This window comes from Cetorhinus maximus, chromosome 3 (genome assembly GCF_964194155.1).
Source record: "Cetorhinus maximus chromosome 3, sCetMax3.hap1.1, whole genome shotgun sequence".
Lineage (NCBI taxonomy): Eukaryota > Metazoa > Chordata > Chondrichthyes > Lamniformes > Cetorhinidae > Cetorhinus > Cetorhinus maximus.
The window spans coordinates 1,328,176-1,347,090 of NC_135881.1; the positions used below are offsets into that span (position 1 = coordinate 1,328,176).

At 49.3% G+C, this 18,915-nt stretch overlaps 1 protein-coding gene across 1 annotated transcript in view; it reads left to right on the forward strand.

Annotated features, from left to right (window-relative positions):
- scrib (scribble planar cell polarity protein) overlaps nt 1–18,915 on the forward strand; it is a 289,526-nt gene that overhangs the window by 200,910 nt on the left and 69,701 nt on the right. Inside the window, exon 28 of the mRNA XM_078534268.1 lies at nt 11,312–11,716. Coding sequence (XP_078390394.1) covers nt 11,312–11,716 — 405 coding nt within the window. The remainder of the gene's footprint in view (nt 1–11,311; nt 11,717–18,915) is intronic.

Genomic DNA, 18,915 nt, shown 5'->3' on the forward strand with positions numbered 1-18,915 from the left:
AAGAATTTTCTATGTTTCAATAAGGTCGCCTCTCATTCTTCTAAACTCCAATGAGTACAGACCCAACCTACTCAACCTCTCCTCATAAGAAAATCCCTCCATACCCAGGATCGACCTAGTGAACCTTCTCTGGACTGCCTCCAATGCCAGTATATCTTTCCTTAGATAAGGGGACCAAAATTGTTCACAGTATTCTAGGTGTGGTCTAACTAGTGCCTAGTATAATTTTAAAAAGACTTACAGTTTTTATACTCCATTCCCTTTGCCTTCACTATTACCTGCTGAACTTGTATGATAACCTTTTGGGATTCCTGCACAAGGACTCCCAAATCTCTCTGTGCTGCAGCTTTCTGCAGTCTTTCTCCATTTAAATAATATTCAGCTCCTCTATTCTTCCTGCCAAAGTGCATAACCTCACATTTTCCCACACCATATTCCATCTGCCAGATTTTGGCCCACTAATTTAACATGTCTGTATCCCTCAGTAGGCTCTTTGTGTCATCCTCACCGCTTGCCTTCCCACCTTTGTTTGTGTCATCCCCAAACTTGGCGATAGTACATTCACTTCCCTCATCCAAGTCATTAATATATATTGTAAATAATTGTGGCCCCAGCACTGATCCCTGTGGTACTCCACTAGTTATAGGTTGACATCCTGAAAATGCCCCCCTTATCCCAACTCTCTGTCTTCTATTAGTTAGCCAATCCTCTATCCATGCTAATATATTACCCGCAACACCATGAGCTCGTATTAAGCAGCCTTATGTGTGGTATCTAATCGAACACCTTTTGGAAATCCAAATATATTACACCTACTGGTTCCCCTTTAGCTATCCTGCTTATTACCTCCTCAAAGAATTCTAATAAGTTTGTCAGTCATGATTTCCCCTTCATGAAGCCATGCTGACTCTGTGTGATTACATTATATATTTCTAAATGCCCTACTATTACATCCTTTATAATGCACAGTTTCTCAATGACAGATGTTAGGCTAACTGGCCTATAGTTACCTATTTTTTGCTTCCCTCCCTTTTTGAATAAGGGTGTTGGCAGAATTGGCAGTTTTTCAATCCTCTGGGACTTTTCCAGAATCTAAGGATTCTTGGAAGATTACTACCAGTGCATCCACTATCCACTATCTCTATAGCTACTTCCTTTAATATCCTAGGATGCAACCCATCAGGTCCAGGGGACTTAACACCATTAGTTTCCGTGGTACTTTTTCTCTAGTGATAGTTATTGTATTTATTTATTTCCCCCCACCCTGCACCCCACTTTTCCCTTGATTATTTTTGGAATGCTGTTAGTGTCTTCTACTGTAAAGACTGATGCAAAGTATTTATTCAACCCCCTCAGCCATTTTCTAGTTCCCTATTATTATTTCCCAAGCCTCATTGTCTAAGGGGCCTATGTTCACTTTGGCCTCTCTCTTCCTATTTATATATTTAAAGAAGCTCTTACTGTCCATTTTTATATTACTTGCTGATTTACCCTCAAAGTTTATTTTTCCCCCTCATTTTTTGGTCATCTTTTGTTGGCTTTTAAAACTTTTCCAATCCTCTGGCTTTCCACTAATCTTTGCCACATCGTGTGTTTTTTCTTTCACTTTGATACTATCCTTAACTTCCTTGGTTAACCATGGTTGGTTTACCCCCTTCCTAGACTCCTTCTTCCTCACTGGGATGTATCTTTGTTGTGAGTAATGAACTATTTTCTTAAACGTCTGCCATTGTTCATCGACTGTCTTTTCTGTTTAAACTCCTTTCCCAGTCCACTCCAGCCAACTCTGCCCTCATTCCTTTGTAATTACCCTTATTTAAGTTTAGCACGGTTATTTCTGACCCACGTTTCTCACTCTCAAACTGAATGCTAAATTCACTGCTTCCAAGGGGATCTTTTATTCTGAGATCATTTATTAAGCCAACCTCATTACACATTACCAGATCCAAAATAGCCTGATCCCTAGTTGGATCCACAACATATTGTTCCAGGAAACTGTCCTGAATACACTCTATGAATTATTGCTCGTGGCTACCTCTGCCAATTTGATTTTCTAAATTGAGTGAAGGTTAAAGTCACCCATGATTAATGTACTGCCTTTTTTAATGCCCTCATTATCTCCCGATTTATTCTCTGTCCTAGAGAAAAGATACTGTCAGGGGGCCTATAGACTACTCCCACCAGTGTCGTCTTCCCCTTGTTATTTCTTACCTCCACCCAAATGGATTCTACATCTTCCGATCAAAGATCATTTCTTGCTATTGTACTTATTCCATCCCGTACTAACAAGGCTACCCCACTGCCCTTTCCTTCCTGCCTGTCCTTTCAAAAAGTCACATACCCCTGAATATTGACCTCCCAGCTTTGATTTCCTTGTACCCAGGTCTCAGTGATGGCTATAAGATCATACCCATTAACCTCCATTTGTGCGTTAACTCATTTATTTTGTTGCGAATACTACGTGCATTAAGAACCATTAGTTTTGCCTTTTTACCATCTTTTCCCCCTCTGTGTATTATATAGTACTGTAATTAAATGCGGTGTCCATGATTACCCATCAGTTTGAAAAATGGTCCTTCAACCCAACAAAGTTTGAGAAAAATGAGTTGGAAAACACATTTCTTATCACAGTGCAGAAGAGGCCCTTCGGCCCATCGAGTCTGCACCGACATGTGAGAAATGCCTGACCAACCTACCTAATCCCATTTACCAGCACTTAGCCCATAGCCTTGAATGTTATGACGTGCCAAGATCTCATCCAGGTACTTTCTAAAGGATGTCAGGCAACCTGCCTCCACCACCCTCCCAGGCAGCGCATTCCAAACCGTCACCACCCTCTGGGTAAAAAAGTTTTTCCTCACATCTCCCCTAAACCTCTTGCCCGTCACCTTGAACTTATGTCCCCTCGTGACTGACCCTTCAACTAAGGGGAACAGGTGCTCCCTATCCACCCTGTCCATGCCCCTCATAATCTTGTACACCTCGATCAGGTAACCCCTCAGTCTTCTCTGCTCCACCGAAAACAACCCAAGTCTATCCAACCTCTCTTCATAACTTAAATGTTTCATCCCAGGCAACATCTGGTGAATCTCCTCTGCACACCCTCCAGTGCAATCACATCCTTCCTATAATGTGGTGACCAGAACTGCACACAGCACTCCAGCTGTGGCCTCACCAAGGTTCTATACAACTCCAAAATGACCTCCCTATTTTTGTAATCTGTGCCTCGATTGATAAAGGCAAGTGTCCCATATGCCTTTTTCACTACCCCACTAACATGCCTCTCCGCCTTCAGAGATCGATGCACACACATACCAAGGTCGCTTTGTTCCTCATAACTTCCTAATGTCATGCCGTTCATTGAATACTTCCTTGTCAAATGACTCCTTCCAAAGTGTATCACCTCACACTTTTCAGGGCAGAGTCCATCTGCCACTTATCTGCCCATTTGACCATCCCGTCTATATCTTCCTGTAGGCCAAGACACTCAACCTCACTGTTAACCACCCAGCCAATCTTTGTGTCATCTGCAAATTTACTAATCCTACCCCCCACATAGTCATCTATGTCGTTTATATAAACGACAAATAATAGGGGACCCAGCAAAGATCCCTGTGGTACACCACTGGACACTGACTTCCAGTCACTAAAGCATCCTTCTGTCATCACCCTCTGTCTCCTACAACTAAGCCAATTTTGAATCCACCTTATCAAATTACCCTCTATCCCATGTGCTGGGGTAGGATTAATAAGTTTGCGGATGACACAAAGATTGGCCGGGTGGTTAACAGTGAGGTTGGGTGTCTTGGCCTACAGGAAGATATAGACGGGATGGTCAAATGGGCAGATAAGTGGCAGATGGAATTTAACCCTGAAAAGTGTGAGGTGATACACTTTGGAAGGAGTAATTTGACAAGGAAGTATTCAATGAATGGCATGACACTAGGAAGTTCTGTGGAACAAAGGGACCTTGGCGTGTGTGTCCATTGATCTCTGAAGGCGGAGGGGCATGTTAGTGGGGTGGTGAAAAAGGCATATGGGACACTTGCCTTTGTCAATCGAGGCATAGATTACAAAAGTAGGGAGGTCATGTTGGAGTTGTATAGAACCTTGGTGAGGCCACAGCTGGAGTACTGTGTGCAGTTCTGGTCGCCACATTATAGGAAGGATGTGATTGCACTGGAGGGGGTGCAGAGGAGATTCACCAGGATGTTGCCTGGGATGAAACATTTAAGTTATGAAGAGAGGTTGGATAGACTTGGGTTGTTTTCAGTGGAGCAGAGAAGACTGAGGTCTGATCGAGGTGTACAAGATTATGAGGGGCGTGGATAGGGAGCAGCTGTTCCCCTTAGTTGAAGGGTCAGTCATAAGCGGGCATTAGTTCAAGGTGAGGGGCAAGAGGTTTAGGGGATGTGAGGAAAAACTTTTTTACCCAGAGGGTGGTGACAGTCTGGAATGCGCTGCCTGGGAGGGTGGTGGAGGTGGGTTGCCTCACATCCTTTCAAAAGTACCTGGATGAGCACTTGGCACGTCATAACATTCAAGGCTATGGGCCAAGTGCTGGTAAATGGGATTAGGTAGGTAGGTTAGGTGTTTCTCACGTGTCGGTGCAGACTCGATGGGCCGAAGGGCCTCTTCTGCACTGTGATTCTGTGCATTTTCCTTCTTTATAAGTCTCCCGTGTGGGAGCTTGTCAAAGGCTTTGCTGAAATCCATATAAGCCACATAAACTCCACTACCCTCATCTACATACCTGGTCACCTCCTCAAAAAATTCCATCAAATTTGTTAGGCATGACCTCCCTCTGACAAAGCCATGCTGACTATCCCTGATCAAACCTTGCCTCTCCAAGTGGAGATAGATACTCTCCTTCAGAATTTTCTCCAATTGTTTCCCGACCACTGACGTGAGACTCACTGGCCTGTAGTTCCCTGGCTTATCTCTACAACCCTTCTTAAATAGCGGAACCACATTAGCTGTTCTCCAGTCCTCTGGCACCTCCCACGTGGCCAGAGAGGAATTAAAAATTTGGGTCAGAGCCCCTGCGATCTTCTCCCTTGCCTCCCTCAGCAGTCTGGGACACAAATCACCCAGACCTGGAGATTTGCCCACTTTTAATCCTGCCAACAACTCCAATACCTTGTCACTCCCTATATCAATTTGCTGAAGAACCTCGCAGTCTCTCTCCCCGAGTTCCATATCTTCATCCTCATTCTCTTGGGTGAAGACGGACGTGAAGTATTCATTCAACACTCTACCGATGTCCTCTGGCTCCACCCATAGATTGTCCCCTTGGCCCCGTATGGGCCCTACTCTTTCCCTGGTTATCCTCCTCCCATTGATATACTTATAGAATATCTTGGGATTTTCCCTACTTTTACCAGCCAGAGCTTTCTCATATCCCCTCTTTGCTCTCCTAATTGCTTTCTTAGGCTCCACCCTGCACTTTCTGTACTCCACTAATGCCTCTGCTGATTTGCTTCTCTTGTACCTGCTAAAAGCCTCTCTTTTCCTTCTCATCGTAACCTGAATATCTCTGGTCATCCATGGTTCTCTGGGCTTGTTACTCCTTCCTATTACCCTAAAGGGAACATGTTGAGTCTGTACCCTCCCCATTTCCTTTTTGAACACCCCCCACTGCTCCTCTGTAGATTTCCCCACAAGCAGCTGTTCCCAGTCTACCTTGGCCAGATCCTGCCTTATTTTACTAAAATCTGCTCTCCCCCAATCCAAAACATTTTTTTACAACTTGTCTATTTCTTTGTCCATAACAAACTTAAACTGTACCATGTTGTGATCGCTATTGCTAAAATGCTCGCCCACCACCACCTCAGCCACCTGTCCGGCTTCATTCCCCAGAATTAGGTCCAGCACTGCGCCGTCCCTTGTTGGACCCTCTACATATTGATCTAAAAAGATCTCCTGTATACATTTCAAGAAATCCACTTCATCCAAGCCCTTAACACTATGTCTATCCCAATTAATGTTGGGAAAGTAGAAATCGCCTAATATAATTACCCTATTGATATTGTTTTTACATACCTCTACAAATTGTTCACATATTTGTTCCTCAATTTCCCACTGACTATCTTGGGGGTCTATAATAAACACCTAACAATGTGGCTGCCCCTTTTTTATTCCTAAGTTCTACCCACAAAGCTTCATTCGACGTCCCCTCCTAGATATCATCTCTCCTTACTGCAGTAACTGACTCCTTAACTAATAATACAATGCCTCCTCCTCTTTTACCCCCTCCCCTGTCTCGCCTGAAGATTCTATGTCCCGGAATGTTGAGCTGCCAATCCTGCCCCTCCCTCAACCATGTCTCAGTGATGGCTACTATATCACAATTCCACGTGTCAATCCTCACCCTTTGACCCTATTTGCTGCTGTATTTTTAATGTTTGTGCACTCTGTCCCTTCCTGTCATGCTCTGGGCATCATTACCTAAATAACTGCCCTGTAATGCGGCTATATCCTTTTGCTTAATAAGCCTACGTATCACCTCTCCAGAACCCTCCCCCCATCTATTTAGTTTAAAGCCCACTCTGCAGCCCTAGTTATTTGATTTGCCAGGACAGTGGTCCCAGCACGGTTCAAGTGAAGCCTGTCCAACCGGAACAGCTCCCTACTACCCCAGTACTGGTGCCATTGACCAATGAACTGAAACCAATTCCTCCCACACCAAACCTGTGCCACCCTTTTAACTCCTTGACTTTATTTACCTTATGCCAGTTTGCCCATGGCTCAGGTAGTAATCCTGAGATTATTACCTTGGAGGTCCTGCTTTTTAATTTAGCTCCTAACTGTTCACATTCTTTCAGCAGAGCCTCCTTTCCAGTCCTATTAATGTTGTTGGTACCAACATGGACAACGAGAACTGGATCCCTCCCCTCCCACTCCAAGTTCTTCTCCAGCACTGAGATGTCGTCCTTAACCCTGGCACCAGGCAGGCAACACAGCCTTCGGGGCTCATGCTCATGGCTGCAGAGAACAGTATCTATCCCCCTAATTATACTGTCCCCTACCACTACTACGAACCCATTTCCTCCCCCAACTTGAATGGCTAAAATTTCACTTCTCTGAGATTTGACTACATATTTGATCATTTATCTCTCCCTGACTGTTTGGGGGCCTATAGTACACACTTTTGTGTTTTTTACTTCTACCCATATGGCCTCATTTGATGGCCTTTCCAAGAGATCATCCCTCCTCACTGATATAATTGATTCCTTGATCATAATTGTGACCTCCCTGCTCCTCCTCTATCCCCCTCTCTATCTGGTCTGAATAGCCTATAACCAGGAATGTTGAGCTGCCAATCCTGCCCTTTTAGCCAAGTCTCGGTGATCGCTATGATATCATCCTCCCACATGCCTATCTGTGCCCTCAGCTCGTCTGTCTTATTCCTCAGGTTCCTTGCATTAAAATATATTCTGTTTAACCTTGTTAAACTCACTTCTTTCTTATCTAGCCTATGTTTTCTCTGCCTTCCAGACTCACTCACTAGCGTTTTAACTTCTAATTCCATCTCAGCTTCTCTCCCTCTGAACTACTTTTCAGGATCCCACCCCCTTGTCAATTTAGTTTAAATCCACCCCAATAGCATTAGGAAACCTCCCCGCGAGGATGTTGGTCCCGTTCCTGTTCAGATGTAACCCGTCCAACTTGTACAGGTCCCACCTCCCCCAGAAAAGGTCCCAATGCCCCAGGAATCTAAAGCCCTCCCTCCTGCACCATCTCTCCAGCCACACATTCGTTTACTCTATCCTTCCATTCCTATACTCATTACTGCATGGAACCGGGCGTAATCCGGAGATTACCAGCTTTGAAGTCCTGCTTTTCAATTTCCTACCTAACTCCCTAAAGTCTGCTTGCAGGACCTCATTTCTCTTTCTTCCTGTGTCATTGGTCCCAACATGAACCACGACCACTGGCTGTTCACCCTTCACCTTCAGAATGTCCTACAGCCATTCCCTGACATCCTTAACCCTGGCACCTGGGAGGCAACATACCATCCTGGAGTCACGTCTACGGCCACAGAAGCGCCTGTCTACTCCCCTCACTAACGAATCACCTACCACTATTGCCCTTCCACATTTCTTCCTCCTCACTCCTCCCCGAGCAGCTGGTCCACCCACAGTGCCATGGCCTTGGCTCTGTTTGGGCTCCACAGAGGAACCGTCACTCTCACCGTTTTCCAAGACTCAAAAATGGTTTGCGAACGAGATGCACTTGGGGAATTCCCTCACTCCCTGCCTGGTCCTCTTCTGTCTGATGGTCACCTGTTCCCTCTCTGTTTGCACTTCTTTAAGCTGCAGGGTGACCATGTCCTAAAACGTGCTGTCCATGACCCTCTCACCCTCGTGAATGCACCATAATGCCCCCAGCTGCTGCTCAAGCTCCAAAACCCGGAGCTCGAGTTGCTCCAGTCGGAGGTACCTCCTGCACACATGGTCACCTAGACCACCAGGAGCGTCTAGGATTTCCCACATAGTGCAGGGTGTGCACATCACGAGACTGAGCTCCCCAGACATATCTTAACTAAATAGAATGAGGACCCTTGTTTCATTTTACCCTTAGTCCTACTTGAGTCTTGCTGTTTTAACCTCTCTCTCCTGAACACTCTCTGTTTTAATCTCTCTCCCAAAGTCTGGCTGTTTTACCCTCTCTGTCCCAAAGTCTTGCTGTACTGAGCACTCTCACTGTCCCAGCAGTGACTGTACTGAGTGCCCTCACTGTCCCAGCAGTGACTGTACCGAGTGCCCTCACTGTCCCAGCAGTGACTGTACCGAGTGCCCTCACTGTCCCAGCAGTGACTGTACCGAGTGCCCTCACTGTCCCAGCAGTGACTGTACTGAGTGCCCTCACTGTCCCAGCAGTGACTGTACTGAGTGCCCTCACTGTCCCAGCAGTGACTGTACCGAGTGCCCTCACTGTCCCAGCAGTGACTGTACCGAGTGCCCTCACTGTCCCAGCAGTGACTGTACCGAGTGCCCTCACTGTCCCAGCAGCGACTGTACCGAGTACCCTCAATGTCCCAGCAGTGACTGTGCCGAGTGCCCTCACTGTCCCAGCAGTGACTGTGCCGAGTGCCCTCACTGTCCCAGCAGTGACTGTGCCGAGTGCCCTCACTGTCCCAGCAGCGACTGTACCGAGTGCCCTCACTGTCCCAGCAGCGACTGTACCGAGTGCCCTCACTGTCCCAGCAGCGACTGTACCGAGTGCCCTCACTGTCCCAGCAGCGACTGTACCGAGTGCCCTCACTGTCCCAGCAGTGACTGTACCGAGTGCCCTCACTGTCCCAGCAGTGACTGTACCGAGTGCCCTCACTGTCCCAGCAGTGACTGTACCGAGTGCCCTCACTGTCCCAGCAGTGACTGTACTGAGTGCCCTCACTGTCCCAGCAGTGACTGTACTGAGTGCCCTCACTGTCCCAGCAGTGATTGTACTGAGTGCCCTCACTGTCCCAGCAGTGATTGTACCGAGTGCCCTCACTGTCCCAGCAGTGACTGTACCGAGTGCCCTCACTGTCCCAGCAGTGACTGTACCGAGTGCCCTCACTGTCCCAGCAGTGACTGTACCGAGTGCCCTCACTGTCCCAGCAGTGACTGTACCGAGTGCCCTCACTGTCCCAGCAGAGACTGTACCGAGTGCCCTCACTGTCCCAGCAGAGACTGTACCGAGTGCCCTCACTGTCCCAGCAGAGACTGTACCGAGTGCCCTCACTGTCCCAGCAGCGACTGTACCGAGTGCCCTCACTGTCCCAGCAGTGACTGTACCGAGTGCCCTCACTGTCCCAGCAGCGACTGTACCGAGTGCCCTCACTGTCCCAGCAGTGACTGTACCGAGTGCCCTCACTGTCCCAGCAGTGACTGTACCGAGTGCCCTCACTGTCCCAGCAGTGACTGTACCGAGTGCCCTCACTGTCCCAGCAGAGACTGTACCGAGTGCCCTCACTGTCCCAGCAGAGACTGTACCGAGTGCCCTCACTGTCCCAGCAGCGACTGTACCGAGAGCCCTCACTGTCCCAGCAGCGACTGTACCGAGTGCCCTCACTGTCCCAGCAGAGACTGTACCGAGCGCCCTCACTGTCCCAGCAGAGACTGTACCGAGCGCCCTCACTGTCCCAGCAGTGACTGTACCGAATGCCCTCACTGTCCCAGCAGTGACTGTACCGAGTGCCCTCACTGTCCCAGCAGTGACTGTACTGAGCGCCCTCACTGTCCCAGCAGTGACTGTACTGAGCGCCCTCACTGTCCCAGCAGAGACTGTACTGAGTGCCCTCACTGTCCCAGCAGTGACTGTACCGAGTGCCCTCACTGTCCCAGCAGCGACTGTACCGAGCGCCCTCACTGTCCCAGCAGAGACTGTACCGAGCGCCCTCACTGTCCCAGCAGAGACTGTACCGAGCGCCCTCACTGTCCCAGCAGTGACTGTACCGAATGCCCTCACTGTCCCAGCAGTGACTGTACCGAGTGCCCTCACTGTCCCAGCAGTGACTGTACTGAGCGCCCTCACTGTCCCAGCAGTGACTGTACTGAGCGCCCTCACTGTCCCAGCAGAGACTGTACTGAGTGCCCTCACTGTCCCAGCAGTGACTGTACTGAGCGCCCTCACTGTCCCAGCAGCGACTGTACTGAGTGCCCTCACTGTCCCAGCAGTGACTGTACTGAGCGCCCTCACTGTCCCAGCAGAGACTGTACTGAGTGCCCTCACTGTCCCAGCAGTGACTGTTCTGAGCGCCCTCACTGTCCCAGCAGAGACTGTACCGAGTGCCCTCACTGTCCCAGCAGCGACTGTACCGAGTGCCCTCACTGTCCCAGCAGCGACTGTACCGAGTGCCCTCACTGTCCCAGCAGAGACTGTACCGAGTGCCCTCACTGTCCCAGCAGAGACTGTACCGAGCGCCCTCACTGTCCCAGCAGTGACTGTACCGAGTGCCCTCACTGTCCCAGCAGAGACTGTACTGAGCGCCCTCACTGTCCCAGCAGAGACTGTACTGCGCGCCATCAGTATCCCAGCAGACTGTACTGACTGCCTTAATTGTCCCAGCAGAGACTGTACTGGAGTCTCGAGTATGAAATCGGGTGAATGATACTGATTTCCTCCCAGACCAGGATGAAACCTTGAACATTTTCAGCTTTTTCCACCCAGGGAGCTGAGGATATTGTTTGAACTGGTTCGCAGTTCGTAGTGATTGATTTCTGAATAAGATCGATCTCTCTCTCTTTCTCTTGCCTCCAGTCCTCTGAATCCCCTCTTTCTTTCTTTCTGTCTGTCTGTCTCTCTGCCTTTTCCCCTCATTAAGGGGTTTGCTGGATTGGCAACGATGGAGGGTCAGTGCAGACACCTTGCGCGGATTGAGCAGGAGACGGGTTCGGAGCAGGAGGCCGCCCCCTGGGGGAGATCAGGGGCTGTGCCTTTGAGGGAGGCTGCCAACGACCTTGGGCCTTGCATTAATAAGCAGCAAGCTGCAGAACCTGACCACAGGCACCTTGTGATGGAAAAGAGATCTGGGCATGTGCTGCTTCCCGATCCCAACCAGCGGGCGCAGGAGCAGGACCAGGAGATTCTGATTGAGCTGCAGCCCATTCCCTTCCACCAAAACCCATTTGTGGTGGCAAACAGGAAGGGCCGGGGGAAGTCCAGGGATTCCCCGACAGCAGGAGCGTCTCCACGTGGCTCACGAGGCTACACGGGCCACAGTGTCCAGGCAAGCACCCACTGGCGCGTAGCATGGTGTAAACACGTGCCCACTCGCCTGTGTCCTTGGCAAGATTGCGCTATGCATGCTTTGAGCTTCCAGCTGATGTGTTTCACTAACTTGCTGTTATGGGGAGAAGGTGGAGGAGGGAGAGGGGGGCTTCGGTTTGTCCATCTGCCTGTGCGCTCTTCATTTATGTATGTGGGTGTGCGCGTGTGTGGGTGCGCGTGTGTGCCTGTGCGCGTGTGTGGGTGCGCGCGTGTGTGGGTGTGCGCATGCGTGTGTGGGTGTCCCCGTGCGTGTGTGGGTGCACGTGTGCGCGTGTGTGGGTGTGCGCATGCCTGTGCGTGCGTGTGTGTGGGTGCACGTGCCTGTGCGTGTGTTTGGGTGCGCACATGCCTGTGTGTGGGTGCGTGCGTGCCTGTGCCTGCGTGCGCGCGTGCCTGTGCGTGTGTGTGGGTGCGCACATGCCTGTGTGTGGGTGCGCGTGTGCATGGGTTTGCCTATGATGGTGTCTGTCTGTGTGTGTAGGTCAGTGCCCTGTTGCTCTGCAGGGTCAGGCCATGTTTAAACATTCATCATGTACCATTGGGACTAGTGCAGTAGGGCACTTCATTCTTTTTAAGTCCAAGAGCTAACACCACCTCCTCACCAACCCCCAGTCCAAGAGCAAGCACTGCCCCCACCCCACAACCACCCCAGTCCGAGAGCAAGTGTCCTTCCCAACCCCCACTCATCCCCAGCCCAGAACAACCACTGCCCCCACACCCCCACCCCACAACCACACCCAATCCAAGAGCAAACACTACCATCAACCCCCATTCCAAAAGCAAATACAGTCCCCTGCCCTGTTCCCCCAGTCTGGAAGCAGGCGCCAATACCCCACACCGCCCCCACCCCACTGTCCGAGAGCAGGCACTGTTCCTGCCGTCTCCCCAGTCACTGGGTGACACCAACCATTCCCCAAGTCATGACCAGACCCTCCTCCCAAACCTTCCAGTCACAGACCAAGCACTCCGAGGTGACATGGTGGCATAGTGGTAATGTCACTGGGGTAATAATCCAGAATGCCCTGAGGACATGGGTTCAAATCCCAACGCGGCAATTAATACATCTGGAATATAAAGCTCGTCTCAAGCTGTGTCAAAGAAAACCTATCTGGGCCATTAATGCCCTTTAGGGGAGGAAATCTGCTGTCCTTACCTGGTCTGGCCTACATGTGACTCCAGACCCACAGCAATGAGGTTGGCTCTTAACTGCCCCCTGAAATGGCCGAGCAAACCACTCAGTTCAAGGGCAATTAGGGATAGACAACAAATGCGGCCTTGCCAGAGACACCCACATCCTATGGAGGAATGAAAAGAACTCCATCCTGCCCCCAGACACAGGCACGACTCCTCCATAGGGTAGAGGTGGATCAGATGTTTCCACAACCAGGACAGAGCCGCAGAATAAGGGGGAGACCAATTAGAACTGAGATGAGAAGGAATTTCTTCACTCAGGATGTGGTAAATGTTTGGAACTCCCTACCTCAGAGGCTCTGTTACTGAGTCTGTTCCAGAGATCGATAGATTTCTACATAATAAAGACATCCTGGGATATGGAAAATGTTGTAGCTGTAGAATGGTGGAGCAGGCTTGAGAGGCTGAATGGCCTCCTCCTGTTTCCTATGTTCCTGTCACAGACCAGACACTCCACGCCCCCTCTATCCGGACCAGACACTCCTCCCCACGCCCCCTCCATCCAGACCAGACGCTCCTCCCCACCCCCCCTCCGTCCAGACCAGACACTCCTCCCCACGCCCCCTCCGTCCGGACCAGACACTCCTCCCCACGCCCCCTCCGTCCGGACCAGACACTCCTCCCCACGCCCCCTCCGTCCGGACCAGACACTCCTCCCCACGCCCCCTCCGTCCGGACCAGACAATCCTCCCCACGCCCCCTCCGTCCGGACTAGACACTCCTCCCCCTCCGTCCGGACCAGACACTCCTCCCCACGCCCCCTCCGTCCGGACCAGACACTCCTCCCCACGCCCCCTCCGTCCGGACCAGACACTCCTCCCCATGCCCCCTCCGTCCGGACCAGACACTCCTCCCCATGCCCCCTCCGTCCAGACCAGACACTCCTTCTCCCCACGCCCCCTCCGTCCGGACCAGACACTCCTCCCCATGCCCCCTCCATCCAGACCAGACACTCCTCCCCACGCCCCCTCCATCCAGACCAGACACTCCTCCCCACGCCCCCTCCATCCAGACCAGACACTCCTCCCCATGCCCCCTCCGTCCGGACCAGACACTCCTCCCCACGCCCCCTCCGTCCGGACCAGACACTGCTCCCCACGCCCCCTCCGTCCGGACCAGACACTCCTCCCCACGCCCCCTCCGTCCAGACCAGACAATCCTCCCCACGCCCCCTCCGTCCGGACCAGACACTCCTCCCCATGCCCCCTCCGTCCGGACCAGACACTCCTCCCCACGCCCCCTCCGTCCGGACCAGACACTCCTCCCCATGCCCCTTCCGTCCGGACCAGACACTCCTCCCCATGCCTCCTCCATCCAGACCAGACACTCCTCCCCACGCCCCCTCCATCCAGACCAGACACTCCTCCCCACGCCCCCTCCGTCCAGACCAGACACTTCTCCTCACGCACCCTCCGTCCGGACCAGACACTCCTCCCCATGCCCCCTCCGTCCGGACCAGACACTCCTCCCCATGCCCCCTCCGTCCAGACCAGACACTCCTCCCTGCGTGCCCGCCGTCCGGACCAGACACTCCTCTCCCCAGTCATAGGAACATAGAATGTAGCGCTAAGTTTGAGAACACAATACTTGGGAACAGGAGTAGGCCATTTGACCCTTTGAGTCTTATCCGCCATTCAATAAATTCATAACTGATCTGGTTTTGTCTCAACTCCACCATAACCCTTGACTCCCTTGTCTATCAAAAAACCTGTCCAATTCAGCCTCGAATTGAGTTGTGTGAGTGTAACTATTGGGCGAGGCTGAGCAGACTGGGATTCATAGAGGTTTATAAAATGATGAGAGGTTTGATAGGGTGGATGAAGAGACACTTTCCACTTGTGGCCAAGTCCAGAACAAGAGGAATTGATATTAGAGAGTCACTGACAGGCCATGTAAAACATTTAGGGAGCATTTCTTTACACCGAGTGGAACTCACTGACATGTGCTGGCTGAAGCTGAGAAGATTGAAGTATTTTTGGGAGGCTTGATGCACACTCCAGGGAGAAGGGAACAGAGGGATCAGGGAGCAGGATGGGAAAAGGGAATTCCAATGGGAGAAGCGGCCTTGTGATTAAACACTGACATAGAGCATTTGGATATAATTCCAGGTAGTATCAGAGTGTATGACAGTGGGCGCCAGCATACACACGGCATATACACTTTTATACATCCTTGTATATCACAACAGTTTATATTCACTGGTCGATGGAACATTTAACATCATGAAACATCCCAAAATGCTTCATAGGATTGTTAAAACCAAAATATGACACTGAGGCACATAAACTGATGTTAGGGCAGATTGACCAAAGGCTTGGGTAATGAGGTAGGTTTTATGGAGCTTTTAAAGGAAGAAAGAGAGCAAGAGAAGGTGCAGGGAAGGTATTCCAGACCTTCAGGCCCAGGCAGCTGATGGTGTAGCCACCAATGGTGGATTATACCGAGCCTTTCTAATACCTCCTCTTGATCCTTTTTTAGCTCTTCCAGTGTCAGAACTACCCCCTCTTTCACTACGACTTTTTGGTAGCATCTTCTCCCTTGGTAAAGACAAATGCAAAGTGTTCATTTAGTACCTCAGCCAATGCCCCCTGTCTCAATCTGTAAATCTCCTTTTTGGCCCCTATTTGGCTGTACTCTTTTTCCCATATTTTTACCATCTATATGCCATAGAAGACTTTTGGATTACCTTTTATCTTAGCTACCAGTCTTTTAGAATATCTCTTTGCTGTTGTTATTTTTTTACTTACCTTGTGAACTTTCTAACCCAACATGTAAAAAGCCCAACCAGGGAATATTGCACATTAGATCTACTAATGGGGAATAAACCAGAGAGAAGGAAGACATGTATTTATGTAACAGTCATGCACAGCCAAAATTAGAAGAAAGAGCAAGTGAGCCTGGAAGGCAGAGAAATTATAGGCCAGTTAAGGCACAAGAGAGCTTGGCAATTTTAGATGGTATTTATTATAATGCAAGGAGTCTGACAAATAAGGCAGATGAGTTGAGGGCACAAATTAACACATGGAAGTGTGATGTGATTGCTGTCACAGAGATGTGGTTGAGAGAGGGGCAGGATTGGCAGCTCAATATTCCAGGATATAAGGTCTTCAGGCGAGACAGGGAAGGAGGTAAAAGAGGAGGGGGTTTCGCAATATTGATCAAGGAATCAATTGCAGCAGTAAGGAGGGATGACATTTTATTAGGCTCTTCAAATGAAGCCAAATGGGTAGAACTTAAAAACAAAAAAGGAGCAATCACATTGCTGGGAGTGTATTATAGGCCCCCAAACAGTCAGAAAGAAATAGAAGAACAGATATGTAGGCAAATTTCAGAGAAGTGTAAAAATAATAAGGTAGTAATAGTGGGGGATTTCAATTTCCCCAACATTAACTGGGTTAGTCATCGCGTGATAAGTTTAGAGGGAGCAGAATTCTTAAAATGCATCCAGGAGAGCTTTTTAAGCCAGTACGTAGAAGGCCCTAGAAGAGAGGGGGCGGTCCTGGACTTAATTTTAGGGAGTGAAGCCGGGTAAGTGGTAGAGGTATCAGTAGGGGAGCATTTTTCAGATAGTGATCATAACTCTTAGATTCAAGGTTGTTATGGAAAAGGACAAGGATGGGCCAGAAATCAGAGTTCTAAATTGGGGGAAGGCTGATTTTAATATGATCAGATATGATTTGGCCAGAGTGGACTGGGAGCAGCTACTTTTAGGTAAATCTGCGTCAGAGCAGTGGGACTCATTCAAGAAGGAAATTGGGAGAGTAAAGGGCCAACATATTCCAATAAAGACAAAGGGTGGGACCAACAAATCCAGGGAACCCTGGGTGTCGAGGGATTTACAGGATTGGATAAAGAGAAAAAGGGAGGCTTATGGCAGATACCGAGGGCTCAAAACAGCAGAAGCCCTAGAGGAGTATAGAATGTGCCTGGGGATCCTAAAAAGGAAATTAGGAGAGCAAGAAGGGGGCATGAAAAAACATTGGCAGGTAAAATAAAGGAAAATCCAAAGTTATTTTACAAGTACATTAAGAGTAAGGGGGTAACTGAGGAAAGAGTAGGGCCCATTAAGGACCACAGTGGTAATTTGTGTGTGGAGCCAGGAGATGTAGGTAGGGTTCTAAATGAATATTTTGTGTCAGTGTTCACAAATGAGAGGGATGACGTGGGTATGGAAATCAGGCAGAAGGACTGTGATATAATTAAAGAAATTGGCATAGAAAGGGAGGAGGTTCTAAGTGGTCTGGCAGGCTTAAAAGTAGATTAATCTCCAGGCCCGGATGAAATGTATCCCAGGCTGTTGAGTGAGGCAAGGGAGGAGATAGCAGGGGCGCTGGCAATCATTTTCAATACGTCTCAGGTGAGTTGCCAGAGGTGTGGAGGACAGCCAATGTGGTACCGTTATTCAAGAAGGGAGGAAGGAATAAACCAGGGAACTACAGGCCAGTCAGTCTAACCTCAGTGGTGGGGAAACTATTGGAAGCAATTCTGAGGGACAGAATTAATCTACACTTGGAGAGGCAGGGATTAATCAAGGACAGTCAGTGTGGTTTTGTTAAGGGGAGGTCATGTCTGACCAGTTTGATTGATTTTTTCGAAGAGGTGACCAGGTGTGTAGATGAGGGCAATGCATTTGACGTAGTCTACTTGGACTTCAGCAAAGGCTTTTGATAAGGTCCCGCATGGGAGACTGGTAACGAAGGTAAGAGCCCATGGGATCCAAGGCAATTTAGCAAATTGGATCTAGAATTGGTTGAGTGGCAGGAAGCAGAGGGTGATGGCCTATGGATGTTTTTATGACTGGATGCCTGTGTCCAGTGGGGTTCCACAGGGATCGGTGTTGGGTCCCTCACTGTTTGTGGTATATATAAACGATTTAGACTTGAATGTAGGAGGGTTGATCAGTAAGTTCATGCATGACACGAAAATTGGTGAGGTGGTAAATAGTGAGGAGGTTAGCGTTAGATTACAGGAGGATATAGACGGGCTGGTCAGATGGGCTGATCAGTGGCAAATGGAATTTAATCTGGATAAGTGTGAGATGATGCACTTGGGCAGGCAAACAAGGCACGGGAATACATGATGAATGGTAGGACCCTGGGAAGTACTGAGGATCAGAGGGTCTTTGGTGTGCATGTCTACTGGTCCCTTAAGGTAGCGGGACAGGTAGATAAGGGGTTAAGAAGACATATGGGATACTTGCCTCTATTAGCTGAGGCATAGAAAAAAGAGCAGGGAGGTTATAATGGAACTGTATAAAACACTGGTTAGGCTACAGTTAGAGTATTGCGTGCAGTTCTGGAATCCGCATTATAGGAAGGATGTGATTGCAGTAGAGAGAGTGCAGAGGAGATTTACCTGGATGTTGCCTGGGCTGGAGAGTTTTAGTTATGAGGAGAGATTGGATAGACTGGGGTTATTTTCCCTGGAGCAGAAGAGATTGAGGGGGGACATGATTGAGGTGTATAAAATTATGAGGGGCATAGATAGGGTAGACAGGAAGGAACTTTTCCCCTTGGTGGAGGGATCAATAACTAGAGGGCATAGACTTAAGGTAAGGGGCAGGAGGTTTAGAGGGGATGTGAGGAAGAATGTTTTCACCCAGAGGGTGGTGGGAATCTGGAACTCACTGCCTGAAAGGGTGGTAGAGGTAGAAACCTTTATAACATTTAAGAAGTATTTGGATGTGCACTTGCGATGCCATGGCATACAAGGCTATGGGCCTAGTGCTGGAAAATGGAATTAGAATAGTTAGGCACTTGTTTGTCCGGCGCAGACTCGATGGGCCGAAGGGCCTTTTTCTGTGCTGTAGACCTCTATGACTACTGGACATCTGAAAGCGCTTTACAGCCAATGAAGTACATTTTGAAGTATAGTTAGTGTTGTGATGTATGAAACACGGCAGCCAATTTACACTCAGCAAGCTCCCACTAATTGCTGTCTGATAATGACCAGATAATCTGTTTTTTG